Source organism: Camponotus vicinus, unplaced genomic scaffold, assembly GCF_025532165.1.
Source record: "Camponotus vicinus isolate PSW18456_S1 unplaced genomic scaffold, iyCamVici1.0 SCAF_10, whole genome shotgun sequence".
NCBI classification, from domain to species: domain Eukaryota; kingdom Metazoa; phylum Arthropoda; class Insecta; order Hymenoptera; family Formicidae; genus Camponotus; species Camponotus vicinus.
The window spans coordinates 17,450,876-17,472,583 of record NW_028141946.1 but is presented as its reverse complement, the minus strand read 5'-3'; the positions used below and the strand labels follow the sequence as shown (position 1 = coordinate 17,472,583).

The 21,708-nt window shown below is 33.6% G+C and overlaps 4 protein-coding genes and 1 long non-coding RNA gene across 9 annotated transcripts; 2 read left to right on the top strand and 3 right to left on the bottom strand.

Moving 5' to 3' along the window:
• The first annotated feature begins 163 nt into the window (after positions 1-163).
• Positions 164-6,157, top strand: Grip128 (gamma-tubulin complex component 5). 5 transcript variants are annotated; one of them, XM_083080229.1, is made up of 17 exons: positions 164-288; positions 356-382; positions 520-626; positions 709-1,140; positions 1,215-1,477; positions 1,599-1,770; positions 1,854-2,070; positions 2,174-2,474; positions 2,583-2,779; positions 2,851-3,160; positions 3,251-3,467; positions 3,541-3,832; positions 3,910-4,110; positions 4,272-4,354; positions 4,532-4,691; positions 5,620-5,803; positions 5,879-6,157. In XM_083080229.1, exons 3-17 carry the CDS (start codon positions 555-557, stop codon positions 6,030-6,032), a joined length of 3,255 nt encoding a protein of 1,084 aa, XP_082936355.1. In that variant the 5' UTR covers positions 164-288; positions 356-382; positions 520-554; the 3' UTR covers positions 6,033-6,157. The 5 variants fall into 5 exon arrangements, with proteins under 5 accessions (XP_082936355.1, XP_082936353.1, XP_082936352.1 ...); XM_083080227.1 differs by having other exon boundaries at positions 515-626; XM_083080226.1 differs by having other exon boundaries at positions 164-382.
• Positions 4,998-6,274, bottom strand: LOC145960630 (uncharacterized). The gene is made up of 2 exons (XR_014435433.1): positions 5,896-6,274; positions 4,998-5,759 (listed from the first exon to the last, which is right to left on the bottom strand). It is a non-coding gene; the product is annotated as an uncharacterized LOC145960630 (long non-coding RNA).
• On the bottom strand, positions 6,275-8,992 carry Ragc-d (Ras-related GTP binding C/D). Its single transcript, XM_083080233.1, has 7 exons — positions 8,662-8,992; positions 8,217-8,377; positions 7,701-8,107; positions 7,445-7,581; positions 7,223-7,365; positions 6,977-7,125; positions 6,275-6,870 (listed from the first exon to the last, which is right to left on the bottom strand). The coding sequence occupies exons 1-7, from the start codon at positions 8,662-8,664 to the stop codon at positions 6,671-6,673; spliced, it is 1,200 nt and encodes a 399-aa protein (XP_082936359.1). The 5' UTR covers positions 8,665-8,992; the 3' UTR covers positions 6,275-6,670.
• A 1,755-nt stretch (positions 8,993-10,747) lies between these two features.
• Positions 10,748-12,125, top strand: LOC145960629 (COMM domain-containing protein 3). The gene is made up of 4 exons (XM_083080237.1): positions 10,748-10,906; positions 11,025-11,349; positions 11,447-11,718; positions 11,839-12,125. The coding sequence occupies exons 2-4, from the start codon at positions 11,217-11,219 to the stop codon at positions 12,007-12,009; spliced, it is 576 nt and encodes a 191-aa protein (XP_082936363.1). The 5' UTR covers positions 10,748-10,906; positions 11,025-11,216; the 3' UTR covers positions 12,010-12,125.
• On the bottom strand, positions 12,000-20,710 carry LOC145960624 (uncharacterized). The gene is made up of 5 exons (XM_083080224.1): positions 20,385-20,710; positions 19,373-19,494; positions 19,118-19,270; positions 18,654-19,033; positions 12,000-18,572 (listed from the first exon to the last, which is right to left on the bottom strand). Exons 2-5 carry the CDS (start codon positions 19,491-19,493, stop codon positions 14,790-14,792), a joined length of 4,437 nt encoding a protein of 1,478 aa, XP_082936350.1. The 5' UTR covers position 19,494; positions 20,385-20,710; the 3' UTR covers positions 12,000-14,789.
• Between the last annotated feature and the right edge of the window lie 998 nt (positions 20,711-21,708).

Sequence of the window (21,708 nt, the reverse complement as noted above, 5' to 3'; positions counted from 1 at the left end):
ATCCAGAGTCATAGATAGGTAAACTCATAATAAAAATCGTCAAGTGTCTAAAACTCTGTTTACATCCTAGGAGGACCAGTCGTTATTCAAAATCCCTAGAAAATAAATTCTTTTATTGGGCTATCCGATACAAAAACCTGTGGTAAGCTTGAAACATCAAACGCCATTGATCTTGTGACGACGTTCTTGGAACGATTCAAATGTGATGTATTGACAAACATTTTTTGACAATTCAATAAATAATGTAATTTGATCGATGGCATGAATGTCAAGTGTTTGGAAGAATAAGTACAAATTCTTTTTAATTTAAATTGCATGTTAAATTTCAGGATAATAATATCATGCGTTTCTTTAGCTTTGAAGAAAAGGCATCATTTACCTCGTGAGTCTTCCTCTTAAAAAATTAAATTAAAAATATATTAAATATTAAATATTATTATAAGCATATTACTTCAGTACTTATTTAATTTATTAAATTAATTAAACTTATTAAATTTATTATTTTTTTTTTTAGTACAGATATAATACTTGCTTGATGACTTTGGACAACAAAGATGAGTACTCGGGTACTGAATGATATTCATAACGACTTAAAGCAGCTTATAACAGCACTTACATCGTTTGAGGTACATATGTACATAATTGGATAATTATTTATAATATACATTAAAAACATATTCTATAAAATATATACTCTTGTGCATTCAGGAAGATGAAGAAGGATTTCGGATATGTGAGCGATTCTGTTTGTCAAATATTAAACATCATCGCTATCTATCCATCGATAGTCACGCGACTAAGGAAGCTATAAATGCAATAGTCACTAAATTTTCAATCCATGGAAAATTTGAAGTTGCTAAGAAATTTCAAGAATTAGTCGATTCCTTTTTATCAAGTTTTGATTTTGAGCAGCATCCACAGTACGATTTGCAGTGGTGTCTGTTAACATTTTTGTTGGATTTGTCCACTGAAACTCACAAGTCTAACTTGGATAGCTTAAAACTCATACGTGGCGAGCACAATTTTAATGCAACCTCTGGAAAGGAAGATAGTATTACAGAAGAAATAGACTGGACGCAGTATTTAAAGGAAGGCCAAGAGAATTTCTTTTGTGATTATAAGAGCGACGATAGCGAGAGTGTAAGTATTTGCATACAAACAATACATATTTTAAAATTGTCATGAATATTTTCATAATTTTTACATTTATACAGGAACGGTCTGATTTAACAGAAGAAGAAGGGACTGATGAAAATGATATTTCTTTGCCTACACAAATATCTAATGTACAATTGGATATTGCACAATCTTCAGAAATTCCTGACGCAACAGATAAATTCTCCTTAATATTAGCACAAAATCTTGAATCTAGAAAATGGCTCTTGTCAAATGTGCAAACTGATTGGTGGAACAATTTACAATGTCAAAAATATCCTGTTGTTAAACGATCTTGCGATGCTAATATATGTGATATTTGGTAAATATCTGTCTCTTAATCTTGAAAATAAAAAAGTAATATAAATAATATAAATAATATAAATACAAAAATAATATAAATTATATATACATACAAACATATGTATATCCATGTATTACAGGCATGAAGCAAGCTTATCAACATTGTACAAAATAGCTACTCTCAGTGAATATCAAGTCTGTAGAGAATTATTATGGATGTTTTATGCTCAAACATCAATGGTAGTATTTCAACAGGAAAGTGAATCAAAATTTTCGATACATCCTGACATATCAATACCAAGTTTGACAACTGTATGTATTTTTCAGGATTTTTTGTACCATGCTTTAGGCAGAAAATCAGATAGCCTATTATATTATTTGTATGTTATTTTTAGACTGCTTTTAAAAGTATTCTGTCACCGTTCTGCGAATGCTTTTCAATGATACATGATATTGAAAGATTTGGAGCAGAGTTGCGACCAACTTATAATCAAGAATCAAAACTTTGGAATCCTCCTTTGACCTATGAGGCATATAATGCTGCACTTGGACGACACTTGTATGAATTCAAGAATAAAGTAATTGATGTAGAAAAAGATGTTTTGAAGCAAGGTAAGTTGCATAATTAATTAATTCATTTTTCGCATAATTAATTTTTTGCATAATTAATTAATTCATTTGTAAGCTCGTTGTTAAACATTTGTTTATATTCTAGAAAATTGCAATACATTTTTATCTTTATCGGCTAGTCTGAAAAAATACTTGAATACTATAAGGATACTTCATGATGTACATCACAAAGTTATAACTGATTGGAAAGTTAGCCCTAATTGGAAATGTGCGTCTCGACTATTATCGTCTTTATATTATGAGATGCAAAATTCTCATAATCGTGAAAGAACAGATATTTGTACAAATTTATACCTATGTAGTCTTACTGTTTATCTTAACATAATTGATACATGGCTAAGCGAGGGACGATTAGAAGACTGGAGAGATGAATTTATAATTGTGAGGTAAATTAAGAGGCTAAAATTAAAATTAAAGTTTTAATAATCCATCATATATACACATACTTTATACTTATATTTATATGATAGCTAATTTATTGTTATATATGTCAGAGTTCCAGAAAATGTATTAATGGAAAATGCTGAGCAAAATGAAAAATTTACAGTTCGATTATCCGATAATATTTGTTGGACAGATCCAATTATGCAATTTTTACTGCAAAAGGTGCAACATATGGGTCACAGTATTGAATTACTCGTCTCTCTAGATCGAATTACTGATATATGGAAATTGGACAATGAAAATAATGGTCTCTATAGTTGATTTCTTTATTATTCTTTTATATATTGCAAACTTATGTCTCATTGCAATTTATTGCAGATGTGAGGATCTCATTAAACATTGAACTACAAAATAGATTATTACTAGAAATTTCCAAGTACAGTCCAGCAATTGAGGAGACTGATGCAAGCATATTACAAATAGATAAAATCTCATTGCAAGAATATGATGTTGATATTGAAAGAAATATAATAGAACAATTATCAACTTTACATAATCCATTTCTCATGAAAGCTATGGAAGATTATATGCCATGTGAATTATACAAAAACGATACAGTGGATAGTTGTACGCATAATATCCGCGCCCCTAAAGCAAAGCAAGATCAAATATATGATTTATATAAAAAGTATACTTATATATATATAAAGTTATTCACGAATATATATGTTGGGATAATTTATACGTTTGTAATAATGCATAACATTTGTTTTCTCAGGCTACAAAAGATAAAATATATCTTGCCACTGCAAAACATTTTGAAGAATACATTGTCTGAGATTTTAATCTTGCGCTACAATAGTGCTAGCAAAATAGTGAGAAATATTATGGTTGAGGAATATAAGTTACAGACACATTTAAAACTATTGAGATTCGTTTATATGATGGAAGCTGGACATGTTATGAATAAATTCTATCAAATCTTATTTTATGAGGTGAAGTGAAAAAGAAACAGAGAAGAAAAATATTGTAATACTCGTTTGCATAATATAAATATTTATTTTATAGATTGAAAATAACCAAATGTGGACTAATTCGTACTTTTTGTCGTGTATTGTTGAAGAAGTATTTTCTCAATATTGGCCAGACACAAGCTCGCGTTGGTCCATCACAGTTCAAAGCAACATCAATACTCATCAAGTATTACAAGCTGTAAATGGCATAATATTGCATTACACAGTAGAGTGGCCTATAAGTATAGTATTGACCAAGAAAATCTTGGAAAAATATAATGAAATATTTAGATTTCAATTGAAGTTGAAATGGGCTCTATGGGCGTTAAATAATTTGAGATTTTGCGGTAAATAACGAATTCGACTTGTATAAAAAGTACAATATTTTTCTGGGAACCGTCCATTGTTTCATTGTTTTCTTCAGATTTAGAGGATTCTAAGTCGCCATGTATAAAGGATAGATTGGAACAATTTCATATAAGACGTCTTGAAAGCTTAAAATTTTGGTTGTTACATGCAATAGGATCTATTCACACATATTTGTCTGGCCAAGTGTTACAAAGTCTAGGTCTTATATTAGAGAAGGTTCTCGCTCAGACAGATAGTCTTGATACTATTATATCAGGTAATATATATGATTATCACAATCATAATTGAAGAAAAAGAAATTTTGTTCAATACCTTATGTATATGAAATATCAAATTTATCCAAGAAATATGTTGAATGAAATAGTTTAACATTTTGGAGACATTTTGATAAATATAAGCAACTATTTTTTTTTGCAGTGCACAATGAATACTTGAACAAAGTTCATGAACATTGCTTATTAACCGAGGAGTTTCAAGATTTAATGACAACCATAAATAATGTATGTATATATATCATACAATTATAAATGTATATAATATTAAATTATCTTTTTAAATATATATAAATATATATAATATAAAATGATCTTATATATATATAATAAATTTATATAATATTAAATTATCTTTTTCTACTCATTTTAAATTAACTTATACATACAATTATTTTATTTCAGATGATTGAAATGTGTATTCACATACGAGATAGATGGTCACGCAAGAAATTATTGTTAGCTGCTCCAGAATTGGATGTAATGGAACAGAGTTACATAAAATATCATACATATCTTGCCTTAGCTTTGCACAATGCGATACAACATAAGGATGCAGATTATTGTAAGTTCCAAAATTTATTATCGATACTTGATATATTTCAACATAATTGCCCGCGGTTCAATTAATTAATTAATAATAATTAATTGATAAATATTCTCGAGACAAGATTATGAAAGTTGGCGATAAGAAATGTGATATTTGCTCATTCTTTTGTCAATGATTGAGATATGTTAATGATATTATAATGATTAATATATATTTGAATATATCAAATCTTGAATATATTTACCATATACTTGAGAAAATAGCATACTAATATAGCATACTAGTTAAGGATATTAAAAAACGAATCTTTATTGCATGATAATTAACATCACTTTTAACTCATGTTTAATGTTTTCTCCCTGCTTTATTTACAGTGACTGGCTTAAGTTCAGCTTTTAATTGCAGTATGCCGTGTGCTTAATCTTGTGTTAATAGAATATCGATTTTCACCGATTTAACCAACGATTATCAGTGTAATCTCCTGTTTTCCCGAGTTTAAGATTAACAATCGCGTTAATCATTTCACACATATCAATTTTTGCTTTATACTACAAGTTGATAATACAATTATATGTATTTAGCCAGATTATTGTTCCCTTAGATCAGTATATTTTACATCTCGCATATAAATACTATATTAATTATATATTTTTTCAATAATAATCGTACTAATTATTTTAGAAATTTGTATAATTATAAAGTTGTTGCGCACAGGAATTTTTATTATACTTGTAATATAGCATTATGTATATATATATTTAAGATGAAATTGTTTTCTTATGCATCTGAGAGAAAATGTTGATTTATTTTTTTTAATAAAAATTGTGCATAAAAATTATATTTGGCACATTAAATATATCTGCATAATTATCGATATTAATTAATATTCAATTATTTCAACTTCCACAAAAGACATCCTGTTTCCCCTCCTAATCCTTTCCAGACAAGTTGATGCCAACATCTGCAGTTTGTACTGACAAATCGTTTGAGAATAATGATAGATTCACTAAGCTTCTCACTGATCTTAGTCGAACTTTATTGACGGAAATTGCGCACCAGAGTTTACCACCTTCAGGTATCCCCCTGCCAATTCCAAAGTTGATTTATGGAAAGTCGTGGCAAACGAGGTAAATATGATTAATGAATACCCTATGTTACAAGTCAAAGCATGCGATATCATTGATATTTCTTTGAAATTGTAGTTCAGAATCATTGTTACCTGTAGAAGTGTCCTTGAGTGAATATGAACAAACTTTTTCCTATTTACGCTGGTATCAATACGAGGAACAATTTGTTATTCTAAATTCATCCTATGCCTTACACGACGAGATAAAAAATATCGTTGCCAATTCATAATATTACAGGAAGGAAGATTCTAAAAATAGATGTAGATAAAAATAAAGAATATTTAATAATTTTATGCCACATGTACAGATAAAATGCTTCTTTCATTTTCTGGTTTTATAATGTTCCAATAAAGGATTTATACAATACATAATTGTTTAAAAGGAGATTTAGAAATTATAAAGTATGCATGTGTGTGTGAGTATTTGGGAAGTTGGCATTGGAAAATAGAATTAGAAAAAATATAAAGTGTAAAGATTTTTAAAAACATATATTATCATACATTACATCTCATTGAAATATACAAGAAAATTAATAACTAATAACATGTATGCATTCAAATTTTTAAATAAAAATATTGATTATAAAAATTCGCTATAATCGGTGAGTTAGAAATAGTTACAGCTTAAAAATAACACGATTATAATAACTTATAAAGCTATATAAGTTATTTTCGGTACAAAAGATATTCCGCGTTTAATAATATATTATAAAAAGCATAAAATATACTAGAGAGAGAAGAAAAAGGGAATTTTGTATGGGACGTATTTGCAAGAGGGAAATTTCCAGATAAGCAATAATAAAATTAATATTAACATCTATTATTTTACATTTTGGATAACTTGTTCTATACATACTGCACATGAAAATTAACTCTGCGCAATTACGACAGTACCGTTTTGTCCGATAGTTCCAGTTTGCGATACTGTGGAAACATTTGACGTTTCATTCGCACTAACGGGAGAGGAGGAGTGGTTGTTTGCGTTTGTCGCGGCCAACGCTTTATTTCGTAATTCGAATACTTGTTGTATAGCCTTGCGAAAACAAAGAAAGTTATAGTCGATCACACCTGGAAATTAAAAAGACAAAAATAATGATAAATCATTATTATATCATTATTATATAAAAAAAACATTCATTTTCCGTATTATAAATGTTATAATAATTATTTTCACCTTGTCTATCAAAATTATCTTCTCGTAAGATACAGACCAAAGCTAAAAATTTATTCACTTCACGCAAGTACAAGATTGTACCATTATTTAATTTGATTAGACTGGAACTTTGGTTGTCAAATGCCGCAGCTTCTAAATCCTCTCTTAATCTGAGACAAACATAAAGAGAAGTATAAGGAAAAAATGCCAACTAGATAAAAATATATACATGTATGTGTATGTGTATGAAATTAAAATACAATTTACCCATATATGCAAGAAACATCAATAACAACATCAATCATATCACAACATAGCTCATAACTTTGCATATCAACAGGTGAACTATCAGTTGCGATATAAATTTTTGAGACGACATCAAATAAAAACGCCTTTTCAATTGCAGAATTCTGTAATTATATTTTAAAAACAAATTTTATTATAGAACATCCCATATGATTTTTTAAAAGAATAAAATAATTTTCTTACCGATATGAGTATATTGAGTAAATTTTCTAGGGTAGGCAGCTGTGGTATTAATTTCTGAACAACTTTGCTGAATGCTTCAAATATACTATGATCATATATTGAAGTTAAATGAAAACTCAAATGTATCTGATCACATCCTAAAAAGAAATAGATATGGACAATGTTTCTTTAAAATCTTATTATTTATTCTTATTTCTTATTCTTTAAACTCTTATGGTTTCTTTAAGACCTTTATGTAACAAGATCTTTAATTTACCAGCATCCGCTAAATCATCATTGGCTCTCGTGTGAATATCTCTCTGTGTTTCCATCTTACAGTCATCTGATAATCCATCAACTTTATGAATAAAAACCTCAAACTTGATCGCTTGATTAACCTTGTATGCCTTTGTAACTGTTATATGAAGTTTATTAAGCGCCTCCATGTAATCATCCTGAGCATCTATTACAAACACCAATGCTCCGCAACCACCAAATATCATATCACTGTCGAAAGTAGGGTCAAAGAAGTCGATTTGTCCAGGAAAATCCCATATTTGAAATTGCACAAAGCTCGAGTTACTTATATCATCTTTAATTATTTTATTTGTACTTTCTAAGAATAATGTCTCGTTTGGTGACATTTTGTGGAAAACCACCTTTTGTATCGACGACTTGCCACTACTAAAGAGAGAAAAAAAGAAAAAGAAGCGAAAGGTAAATTATTCGGTTAAATTATTTTTTTTTTATTAAATTTAAACATTGATTTGTTTCATAAAAAATATAAGCTTACCGTCTGAGACCCATCAGAAGAATTCTAGGCTTCTGTTCTCCTGCTAATGGATCCATAGATCCTTCAGTTTCTCCATCGAATGGCGCATATCCAAAATCTTTGGGGAAAGAACCACTTTGGTAATGATCATCGTAACCACTTGGATAATGGTCATCATCATCCTATATAATATTATAGAACAATTATATGAAAGATATGACGTCTAGATATAAATAATCTGTATTGAAGCATAATTTTTAAAATATTGTGTGAATTAAAAATCTAACCATGTTACTTCCAAGTGTTATAATTTACAATTTATTTACAAATGCGAGCATAATTCAAGTTAATTAAAAAATAACCGACAGAAAAAAAAGAGAAAATATGAGATTTTTTACACGCATATCTATCTGCTCTTTTATCAAGATCTCTATAAAAATATTGAGGCGATATATCATCTGCTTACCATGTTTGCGAGGTTAAATAATTTTTGCGTCGAGATTACGATTGTTTCCCTAATAAATCGCAAATCTGAGGAAATGTCGCTATACAAGATATTTGTTTAATCGCGATTACACATAACGGAAAATTGTGTAGGCTACACGATTGAAATATGTACAATATCTTTGTTTATAGTTGGCAGGGGTGTGATGAGAGATAGTCCTCGTTTGATAGTGCCAAGTATATCAATCTGCGTTCTGATTGGTCCCCCTTCAAAGTAGCAGCAAAAAGGAAAAAATGTCCGCCTTGTCTCAAATATTCCAAAGCAGGAAAAAAAATCTTCCTCTAAAAATTGTCCAGATCTATTCGTATAGCTGCAAAAAAAGTATCAAAATATTGAATTACATGGCTAAACTATCTAAAGAACAAAATAAGAGAGAGACAGAGAGATAAAGAGAAAGAAAAAACATTTTTACATTTTAATTTTTACTTAAAAAGAAATTTTGTTGATAAGGAATAAATTGAAATATATATAATAAATACGTAATAGTAATCTTTTCTATATTTGCTCTTCATATCTATTTTATATCACGTTTTATCGCCGCGCATGCGCGGAGAATTAGGCCGATATTACATAAAAAAAGATTTTGCGATTTAATAAAGGTACATAAATCTCTATATATTATATAATAAAGATATATTACATATATAATATATTTATAATATTCATATTTTTATTATTATTTTTATTATATATATTTTTATTTACACACACCATCCTTTTGTTCTAAATTATTCACAGTGTGCTTATAATGACCAAGTAATACAAGATAAATGTTCTGTTTTGAAGTAATTTCTTTTTACATCTCTCATAAATTTAGTTTACCTGAGATTTATATCTACAAAATGTAAAATTACATTCTAAATTTTAAATTAAAGGCATGAATATTGTTTTCTTTTTCTTCATGGTTCTTTTCTGTTGATAGGACATAATTTTGCCATTATATTAAACTCTAAAATGTCTTGAACATATCAATTTAATTTGATTAATATTTTAGCAATTATAGATCTTTATAGTTTGGCTTTAACTTTTGATTTTTGCCTGGTTCATTTTGCGAATCTTTGATGAGCATGAAGCCTTCCTATTGATGAGTTCTTGTTACAAATGGTAAATATGTTTGTCATGAATTCAGAGTAGCTTTTAATGCTTTTGTGCTGTTCTTCACTTTCTTTAACTAAATTCTAAATTAAATCCTTTAATTAAATTCTTTATTATTCTATTGTCCTAACTCCTTTACCCAAACCTGAAACATGATTGAATCATCTTTAATAAAATGATTAATAAAATTCTTCATGTTATAAAAACCTCAATCATACTTTTTATTATAAGAGGTATATTGAATTTTTTTGTTAAATATCTCTTTTCCTTATTCAATAATAAGAATGTATAATTCCATGATGTAGATTCACTCTCTGTTACATTGAAAATACATTCCCAGTATTTCTAACAAATCTTCTCCAATCTTTGTCTCATATTTTGGTGCCAACACCAATATTTTTCATGATAAATTATTAATAAAATATTCAAGTGACAATTGTAACTCCTTCATTTTGGATATAATCTTTGTAATATATTGAAAAATCACTTCGAATCGACCCTCATCTTCTCTTTTGATCCTAAACATGCTAATTCTGGTTCACCATTTGTAGGACAATTGTCTGTTCCATCCCCATTGACCTTTATATAAGCCTTGAACCATCTTTATAATAAAATCATGATTAATTACGACTGATGTCATTATGATTGTTCGCTGAAATCATTCAAAAATTTCACTGTTTCACATTTCAAGTTTCAAGCTTCAAGTGCGATGAATTGTCAGAGACAGAGACGCTTTTTCTCGCGCATGCGCGAGAAAAATATCTCTAAAAACACTTGACAGATACATGTTTGGTCCTTACCTTCTTTTATTTTTCTTTATTTTTATTTATATTTTGCATGATTATTAATCATATTGATTAATTATATTAATTATATTGTCATGTTGATATGATCAATCATATTTATGTCATGTCAATAATCGTGTTGTCAACAATTGTTGACAATATGACAACTTCACAGGCAGTTGGCTGTCTGAATAGAGCTTTTTCTTACACGTATGAAATTTTGACAGTTCGATAAAACAGTTGTTATTGTTTTGTAATTCATCGATAATTGTGCAAAAATAAGAAATCTCATTAATTTTCCATATCTGAGACAAATATGAAACATGGTTCGTAAAATATTAAATTCCTATAGAGAATCAAATGACTATTGTATATATTATAACCTTAGTTTAATTATTGTTGAAATTGAGAGAAAATTTTTACCTCTCCTTTTGTCTGTTTTAGGCAAAAATCAAAATAAAACAGTTTATGACTAATCCAGGGAGTCTCACAAGATCAACATGATTTCACAAAAATTTGATCAAAATCATTATTGAAGCACAAGTGCACAAACTAATTCATTGTTTTCTACTGATGATATTAATGAGAGCTTCTATTTTTACTTATCTTGAATATAATTGATGCTATTATATCAAAATGGAATTGTCAAAAGAAGTAATAGATGGCCTAGCAAACATTCAAAGTAGCAACATTTTACCCGAAGAAACATTTCTACAATTATTAGACGTCATAGTATCTTACATCTGTAAGAATACCAGCGATGGAAAAAGTATAAATAACTATAAATTTAACTCCATTTGTATCTTGAGAATATAAACATATTCTAGATATAATGTTCACACAATTATTTATTGTACGTTTCACAGGCATCGCCAGTATATATCCATCCAAGTCAGATCTGGTGAAGGCTGCCGTTGCCAGTATATCCTGCCTCTTTATAGAAGCTGCTAGACACGACTATGACGAGGAGAATCTAAAAATGTTTTTACACAATGAACATATTAATGGACAGAGGATTGAAAAGTTGTGTAGCACTTACATGAACAATAAGCAAGAGATTCAGATGCAGTTGGAGTTGACAGGAGACAGCATAGCACACGTAGTGGATGTCGATTGGAATTTACATCACTGTGTTAAGGTAAGTTCTTTAATAACTTTGCCAAGTGTATTACTTTACATAGCACAATTCCAACAGTGTACGTCTTTTGCTCAAGTTACATTAAATAAAATGTATCTCTGTGTGTGTTCTTGAATACAGATCAGCACTTGTTGCTCTACCGACATGCCAACTTATAATATTCGATTGAGTACGAGAAAGTGCAATGAAATGAAATACGTAACATTTACATGCACCATACAACAGCTACAAGAGTTAGTGTACAAATTGAAGGATGCTGTAAGGCACATTGAAAAAATCTCTAATATATAAATGATCTATTGATTTACAATTTGGAAATACATTCTCCCGTTGCTTCGACAGCAACGTGTACATACGAAGGATGCTTTATATTGAGTAATAAACAGTTTTTATGTAGGTGCAGTCAATTATATTTTTGCATCATTAACGAAAAGAATATCTCCTAATCCGTGTATAGAATTGCTATTGTGTTACTTTTATATATTTATATGTGCATATGCGAGTGTGCACACATATAAACATATATGAAAAATGATTAAAAATACAGTAATCCTGCAGCCCGATATATTTAAAAATTTCTATCTTTGTTAGACGGAAAAAATACTATGTGTGATTACATCCTTACTATAATATTAAATATAGAATTATATTAATAATTCCTTTTTTCTCTATTATTATGCAGTTTTTTTTATATAACCATAATAACACTATGTACAAATAAAACTTATAGCGTATCCTCTATCTAAGAGAAACTGTCTCCAAACATTAAAGTTTCTTAGCAAAGTATTTCATCTTCTTTTGTTCATATTTTTCTCAATTTATGCTCTTTTACTTTTTTTTTATCAATATTCACAACGAAACGCACATACGTATTATCAGGAATGAAGATGTATGGATTAGGTGGGAAATTCAACGAAATAAAACTTGTGAAAAGCAGAGCGCAATATTGAGAACGGAGCGGAAAGAAAAAACGGTATAGAGAAAAATATTTCAATTTACATCAATAAATTTATGAGAGCGCAAATTTGCTTCATTAAAAGGTTTTCTATATAAGACGAAGTAACATAACGATCACAGTATTTAATCGTTAACTAATATTTTTTCTTCTGACGTAATTAGCATTATATATGTATTTTTTAACTTTTATTGTTCCATATTAATTACTCGATATATATGATACGATAAGGCCTCGGACATTTCACTACCATCAGCAGTCTTCGAATATTTTCAAAATCACCCACATAATTAATTTTCCTTTTGATACTTTTTGTTCGAAAATAAGAAAACTAGAACTTGATCACATATCAAATAAAATATTTACGAATATAATAATTCATAGTCTTTGTAATTTTATATAAAGTTTTCATACATTTACATTTATTCTACACATTTGTACAAGTCTGATAAGAAGAGCAATATCTTTTTAAATCGTTAATTGTATTATTTTTGGTTCAATCTGCAAAATAACCATTATACATGATCATGATTTTATTTTTGTATACTTTTTGTATATAATATAAAAGCATCAAGCATCGAAGTAATATTTTATGAAAAAAATATCTCATATAAAAAAAATGGAAGCAAAAATAATGGAATTTAAAATGAAAAATATTTTTCTCAAAAATACCACTGCTCTAGATCTAATACAATTCAAATATAATTTTCTTCACGAAAGGGTTATTTAAAAATATTCAATGCTGCAAACTATATAAATTTCATATCATCTTACATGTTATAAAAATGTATAGTTTAGGTTTAGGTAACGTTATATTAATTTAATTAGTTCACCTATACCTATCTATACCTAACACTTTTTTTTTTGTAAACATACATGTGTGCTCATTATATCGTGGGTACCTTCCGCTACCACGAATCATCGTGTTTTGTCATAATTATATATTATATACAAAAAAAAGTGACTGTGATACTTTTAGTTACTTAATGCTAACAAATAACTTGAATCCCCATTTAAAAATCTCCTGCATCCAGTGTGCAAGAACGAATATTATATGCTATTAAAATGTGACGTAACGCGACGTTATACGCTATGATATTAACAAATCAACAGCAAGCGTGTGCGCACCGAGACACAAATCATGTTGATTTAAATATACAACTTTAATAGGGTAAATCTTTTTCTTTCAAGCTCACTATTTCCACAACTTGCATCGATATCCGCGAGAAATATGTGCTCCAATATTGCAACGCATGATACAACGTATAACGAAACAAGATAAATATCTGACATTGTCTCACTTGAAACTAATCACTTTGTTTCTTTTACTACTATCATGTTATCATCAGTCCCACTTTTCATAAGTTTCTTTATTTTAGTACCAAAGCATCGATCATTGCTCCGGTATTAAAATTAAATTTACAAAAGGTGGAGTTGATCAGCTTTGCTTTTAAGAGGCTCAAATATAGATTGTTAGAAATATTAGTTTAACGGCCAAATTTTTGCTAAATAAAGAAACTGGAAAGAAATGATAATTGAAGAGGTACGTGACAAAAGTGGAACACGTCGTATACATTGCTATACGCATGTGTATGGGTGTACATAATAACAACAGGGGGGGAGGGGGGGGAGTGACTCAACGGTTAATGTCAGTATTAGAATTCAGACGGCCTCGCAATGAAAACGTATGCTTATAAAATAACGTACTCAACGTAATGATATATATAATAACTCATTTATAATAGAAAATAATTAGATCTTTCGTGATTGCTATTTACAGAAATGTACAGATTCCTAACATGATTCGTGAAACATTTTCAACAATGGCCATAATCGCTCTCCTCGCTCTTTACACGCGTACTGTAAAAATTCATCGCCTAATACAACTGTTAACCAGTGTATCTCTCGTGATTTTTCCTCGCACGGATGACAGGATGAGAGCGCAAAGGATCTTTAAACGTTAGAATTACTGGCAGTAAATATCATAATATGGGCCGTGTGTCTATGAGCCTGTACAGGATTAAATTATTATATTTAAAGCCAGCTTGTATGTCGGATTAAATGCAGCTCTGTCATCGACGTGCGACTCGCACGATTAGTCTAATCAGTTCGATCCTCACGTCTCCGCTTTATTTCTTTGCACTTCAGATTTTTTACCCTGTATCTCGCTGCCCTTGTCGTTCTTAGATTCGCTCGCCGGCGAGGAGTCACCGATATTATTATCTTGAGCGTTACTATTCGGAATGCTACCCCGTTCCCTGGACGAGGATCGCTCGACTTGGCCCTCTCGTTCGGTCGCCTCCATCACTGGTGTCGTCGCTTCGTCGCTACCGTTGGCTTCCTTGGATTTCTTACTCGCAAACTGGTCCGTTGTAACGTCGCCGTTGACCTTGGCCGTCTGGTTCTTCTCCTTCTTATCAGGAGGCGAGCTCACGACGCTGTCGGCTGCCTCTGTGGCAGGCTTCTTGGGACTCTCCTCTTTAGGACGCGCCGTTTCCTGCGTCGTCCTTTGCGCCGGATCCGCGTCTTTACATTGCTTTCGCTCGCTGGAGCTGCTCGAGGAATTTCCAGACATCTCCGCGCTCGTCGCGGAATTCTGCGACACCGGAGGAGCTTGCTTGGCTGTCTGCGTCTCGATAGTATCGGTAGTACTGCTCGTATCCATCGTGGACGACGTCTTGACGACGACGGTGTTGGGAGTCGGACCTAAACTGCCACCGGTTTTGGACAGATTGAACGCGTTGAGCTCTCGTTGCAGCGACGATACCGGTATCGGCACCGGCACGTTCTTGGAGAGCAGCAACGCGACGCTATCGGCCACCGTCGACGTGATCGGCGACTGCGAGTCCGCTTTTCCCAGGCTGAACGACGTGCACGAGATCGAGCTCGGCGACGAGGCCTTGGGCGACTTGGGCGAGGACGAATGCGTGCTGGGTGGTATTCGTTGCACCGCCGGCGGTTGGCTGGAGACCGGCGAGTAACTACCGGTGGTCTGCGGTATGTAACTGGCTGATCGTTGGTATAGCTTGTTGATCGCAGGCGGCAGACTGCTGTGGAAGGCACTGGGAGGCGGGATACCGATGGGCGAGCGTATCAGGGGATTCGGGAACCGGCTGGCATCTGGAAAAGGAGGAGGAAAGTGAGAATATATGATCCGTGGATTCGTGTTGGGCGTAGGAGACGGGATGAACGGGTTCGTCGACAGCATGTTCACCGGCGAGTTCCTCGGCGAGATCGGGGAGCCGGTGCTCCGACATATCCCGTCCCGCGGGTACGGCGTATTCTGATAACTGCGAGCGTTCGGCGAATAAGGCGAGGGCGGCGAGACGATCGACGAGTTGACCGTGGAAACGATGGGCGACAGGGTCTTGGGGTCGATCTTCATCATGTTGAGAGTGACGTTCTTCGTGTTGGCGGCCGTCGACTGCTCCTTCTCCTTCGAGTCGTTCGTGACCCCGTATATGGGCTTCACGCCGGACGCTGGGTTACCCAGATATCGCGGCATGTTTCGCTTGAAGATCTTGGCCGGCTTAGACGGGATCTGCTTGCTCGTGCCCTCGGACGCGGATGCGGCCTGAGTCTGATTCTGCATCTCCTTCGCCTGGTTTTTCATGGCCACGTAATTGTTCTTCGACAACGTTGGATTCCAGGACTTGGGCGGGTCGCGCAACGTCTTGTATCCGATCGGCTGGCTCTGCTTCTTGAGGGAGGACATTCTCTGGGTCATGTGAGGCGACGATGTCGGCGCCAATGAGGTTACCGTCGATGATACCGCTAGAGCGCCGGCGGACACGGATAAGCCGGGTTTGGCGCTCTTATTCTCCATCGTCGTCGCGTTGCTGCTCGGATTGTACACCGGTACATTGGGTATATTCGGTATATGCTTGATCGTCGCGTCCGAATTGGGCAGCGACGACGAGAGACTCTTCTTTGTGCCGATTTTCAGCAGATCCGGTACGTCCGATTTGCCGCGCGCTTGCTCCACCCTGTTCTTCTCCTTCGAGTTCTCCCCTATCTTGGCGCAGATATCGTTGATCTTCGAACCGATCGTGCCGATGGAACCAATCTTCGCACAGATCTCATTTAAATTGGTACCCTTGGCAGTCGCCTCCTGCTTGCGCATAGACGCTTGCTTCATCAGGGATATAGGGATCGCGTCCGGACATGGTGGGACCGAGCATACAGACGTTGGTTTCGACGCAGTCACCGTGATGGTTGCCGTTGACGTGGCCGTCACGGTAGTCATACCTTGGCTTGCGTTACCACAATTATTCTTTAGAGACATAGATACAGAATAAATGCTCATCGAGGGTTGCACGTTGAACTGAGGTGGCATAAGGGACGCTTGACTGTTTGACGTTGAACAAGCGACAACAGGTGACGTCCCCAATGCTTTCTGGAGCGTCGTGCAGCTGCTCGTCGCGCTGGAATTCTTGAGCCCCGGTTTCACAGCGGCTGAGTTAATCACTATGTCATGAAGCGTGTAAGGAAACGTTATTGACGATGTTGTCTGACTGATAGTGGGTGTAGAAGTATTCGATACAATCGTGGATACAATACCTTCACTCGTCGTGGTTGGATTATTGTTATTATTATTATTATTGTTACTTGATGTACCCTGTAGTCTTTGATTTACCGTACTACTAGTGACCTGGCTATTACTCGTTTTAGGGACAGATTCCACCGATACTTGTACAACGGGCGAGCTTATCGGTTTTTGCTCCAGCAAATTCAACGCCTGCTGCACGTCGATGCTCGTACTCGGATTATCCTTCTCATGGAGAGTTTCCTGTCTACCGGAATCCGTCACCGAGCAAGTGTTCCTAGACGTTACCGTAGATACGACCGATTTTTGCGGAGGGGGCGCCGTAGAACACGAGACCGATACCTTGGCCGTGGTATTCCCGCAATTCGTTCGCGTCTTTGTATCAGCGAGTTTTGTATTCTCAGTCGATGATTTTACGTCGGATTTCTTCGTACCCTGTTGAAGAATCGCACGTTTTTCCTTTGGTGCTTTCTTGGAGTAAGTGTTGTTGACTTGACCCATCTTCGGTTGAAACTGCAGTTTTACGCTTAACGCGTCGATCTTTGACCCGGCATTCCCCGTCTTCGCCTCTACGCTTGTACTCTTTACGCATTCCTTCTGAGTTTCAGCCTTGAAATCTGTACTATTATTATTATTATTTATCGATAACTTTTTCGTCCCTTCGGTATTTTCGGCGACAATATTTGCGCTCTCCTCCGCCAACTGCGTTATTGGTTGATTAATAGTCTTCTGCCCTGCTTTATCCTCGACGTTAGCGGTTTGATTGCGACCTTTCACTTCCTGTTGTAATTTTGCTGGGACAGTACGAGCTTCCGTTTCATTTTTCTGCTTCGTGGTATTCCCATTGTGCTGAGTAATTGGCGACGTGCAATTCTTAATCGATGAGCTCTCTGTCGTAGACTTTACGTCACTCGTAGCAACAGGTGCGTTACTCGAGTTGGGAAACGTTGGATTTTTCGTTACTTGCGATGGGTCGATGGCCAAAGTAGATTGCATAATTTCCACGGAGGATGATTTAGACACGTCGCAATTTTCTATCAACGAATCTGCTTTGTTCACTTCTACGATGGAAGTGATAGTCTCCTCTGGAGATTTTCCATCTTGCAAGCTCTCGATGCCCGCGTCCCTCTTATGCACTGTACTCGATATATCGGTTATACTCATCACACCAGTCTCCGATATTTTCAATTGCACCTCCTTCCATTCGCGTTTCAACAACTTCTCATCCTTTAATTCTATAGAATCAATGCCGGCATCTTTTAAAGATTTTTTATAGTTTGGATTGTCCTCGGACAATTTCATACGTTTTAAAGACGACTCAAATATCCTGTAGCTTAAATGTAGTGGAACTTTCTGCAATAGACATGCTGTGTTATTATGTGCAAATGTATTTATACATGTGTGCATTGAATATTAAATAAATTAAATACTTACCCGCCTCCAATGATAGATGTACATAATATCCATTAATGTATAACTACTGCACAACGGCTCCTCTTTGTACATAATATCGATTCTATTTGCATCACTAAGTCCATATTTGGCTCTTATTAATTTTTGTAAATGGAATATTGTAACCGCTGCAGGACACCGAAAGTATCGCCTTAAAATGGATTTCTGCGCGCCATCCTTAATAGTATTTACTTCACTTAGATCCTTTGCATGAGGATTAAAGTATTCCAAGGATAAGCTAAGAGATTCATCTGGAGAATATATATGCGATTCTATAGGCTCTCCACGGGCTTCCGGAGACGTCGCCTGACTACACACTTCTGGGTGTTTCGCGTAAAATTCCCTCCGACATCGCATTTCATCTGAAACAAACGTCAATCGTTAATACAGATCATAATATGCGACAAAGAGGCAGATTTCTCCTTCTTGTCAAAGAAAAAGCATACTTTGGTAGCATCCAGGTACCAGTTTATATACAATATCCTGTAAAGTATGATCAGGACGTATATTTAACAACGGCCTACTTTTGTGAACCTGTACTTCGCAGATCGGGCAATATTTGTTATTCTCCAAATATTTAACAATGCAACTTCTGCAAACTGTAAAGAAACATTTCAAGTCTTGTAATAATGTTGCGTTAAATTATTAGCTATTGCATAAATTAATATTTATATCTCCAACATTGCAGAGAAATACCGTACATGAGTGTAAGCATTCTATAATGGTAGTGGCATCGATAAAATATCCACCACACAATTTGCATGTCAATTGCTCATTAAGCTTAGCCAACCGCACTCGATGTCCACCGCTTTGTCCTGACATTCTACAACACAAAAATATACATGCATATCCTATCTTTTCATAATATATAACTTAATGGGTTACAATTAATATATTACACTGATTATAATTGATACAATTTAACTATGTAACACAAAATATTTATCCAATATACATTATGCACAATCTACTCAAGTATAATTTTCATCCAACATGCATCGTGTGCACAATTTATACAAGTGTAATCAAAGAAATATGGTGCAAATATCATAAGTCAATAAAATTTTAGTAAAATATACAAATATATAAATTTATTCTGTACATGTATAAAAATATAATTAATCTACTCGTTATCAAATTAATGCTTTGTAGCTCGTTATTAAACTAGAAATGAATCGATATTATTTTATTACAAAAAATATGGTAGCGCATGAGTAATTTATCTTGTGGAATGGGATGTAATCGTGTTTCGATCAGTATAAATAAATTTAAAAAATATGACAGTAGCTTATCACAAGTCGCACTACTAGATTAGAGTAAACATAAAGCAGCTACGGAGAGATATATATATATCTATTTTATCCATATATGTAATATATATATGTATATATGATAATATATATATATATATATATATATATATATATATGAATAAATAGAATAAATGTGTATATATATAATTAATATATAATTAATAGGATCGGTAGATTTGCTCGCGCGTGACATAATTTCTTTTCGGTGATATTTTGAGGAGGGAGGGGAACCGATACATCGGATAACGGTGCAAACGAAAATTGAGAAAACATTGGGAGCTGCGTAAAATGCGTCGAGCCGAAATATCTACGGCGTTTCTCGAGCGCTCAGCGAGGCCCTCGATTATCCTCGGCGCTCGCCGTTCGGTGGAAACGCGCGGCCTCGGCTTCTGGAACTTACGTGACGAACGAGGCGAGAATCGTCCGTTTTATTTAGTAATCGCCATTTGGCCTCAAAAGTCAGGAAAGTTGGGTCGGACGTAACTTGTCACGGGTTGCCATCATACTGCGCGGATTACTTGTCCCCTTCGGAGGAGGCGATTCTCACATTATCTCCCCGGTGACGGTGCTTCTCGTGAACGCGCGGAGGATCCTGCGAAGCTGCAACGTCGTCCCCGTCGAACGAGACTCGCTTCAATCACCGATATCCATCGTGAAATTGGATCGCCACTCTCTCCGAAAACTGCGCGTACGGCAGCAGGACAAAATGGCGGATAAACAATCATGCGTGCGATATTTCTGAAAACATTGCGCAGCGCGCTTCAGGCCCGGCATCCGGTCTAGTTGCAGGTCGAAAGTCCCGATCGCAACCTGGGCGCATGCGCGATGAACGCGCCCTCGGTGAAGTTTCTAGTCCGAGAGGAAACAACCCGGCAAATAATCTTATATAACTGTTATATAACTGTTATATAACTTTAGCTATAATTCACCACTCAGCAATATAACAGTTACATGTTATATAAACGTTACATAACAGTTATATAAATGTTATATTACGTGTTATGTTGCATAACAGTTATATAAATGTTATATTACATGTTATGTAACGTTACATAATAGTTATATAAATGTTATATAAATGTTACATGTTATGTAACAGTTATATAACAGTTATATAAATGTTACAAACTTTTTTTTTAATTATTTAAATATATTTTGAAAATTAATATAGAAAGTGAAATAAAATGTATATGTAGCATGAAAATACGGTTATAAATAATATATGTCATGATTAAATATAATAATGAGTTATTAAAGATATGTTTATATAAATAGAATATATTTTTATATAATTTAGGGTAATATAAAAATACTCTTACGTGTAATTCGTTGATCCTGTATGTAAGAGTCCTTGAAATAAATATTTTATTCTTACTTGGCAAATGTACAGAATATTAACATTTATTACAAAAGGCTGAAAATCTTATTAATAATACTAAAATACTAAAATACTAAAATATAATATGTATGTATAAAAGACAAATATAAAATAAATATTAATTAATAAAAATATTATATTCATAAATATTGATAAAATAAATATTTATAAATATTGATAAAATAAATTGGTAAATACCCGAGCATTTTTTTATTTTTGATGACCAATCGTTGTTTCTTACTGGAATTATAGCGTCACAAAGATCGACCAATTACAACGAATAAAAATATATTCTGAGACCAATCACGAGTTCAATTTGAGGAAGCCACAGCATTAAATTTGTACT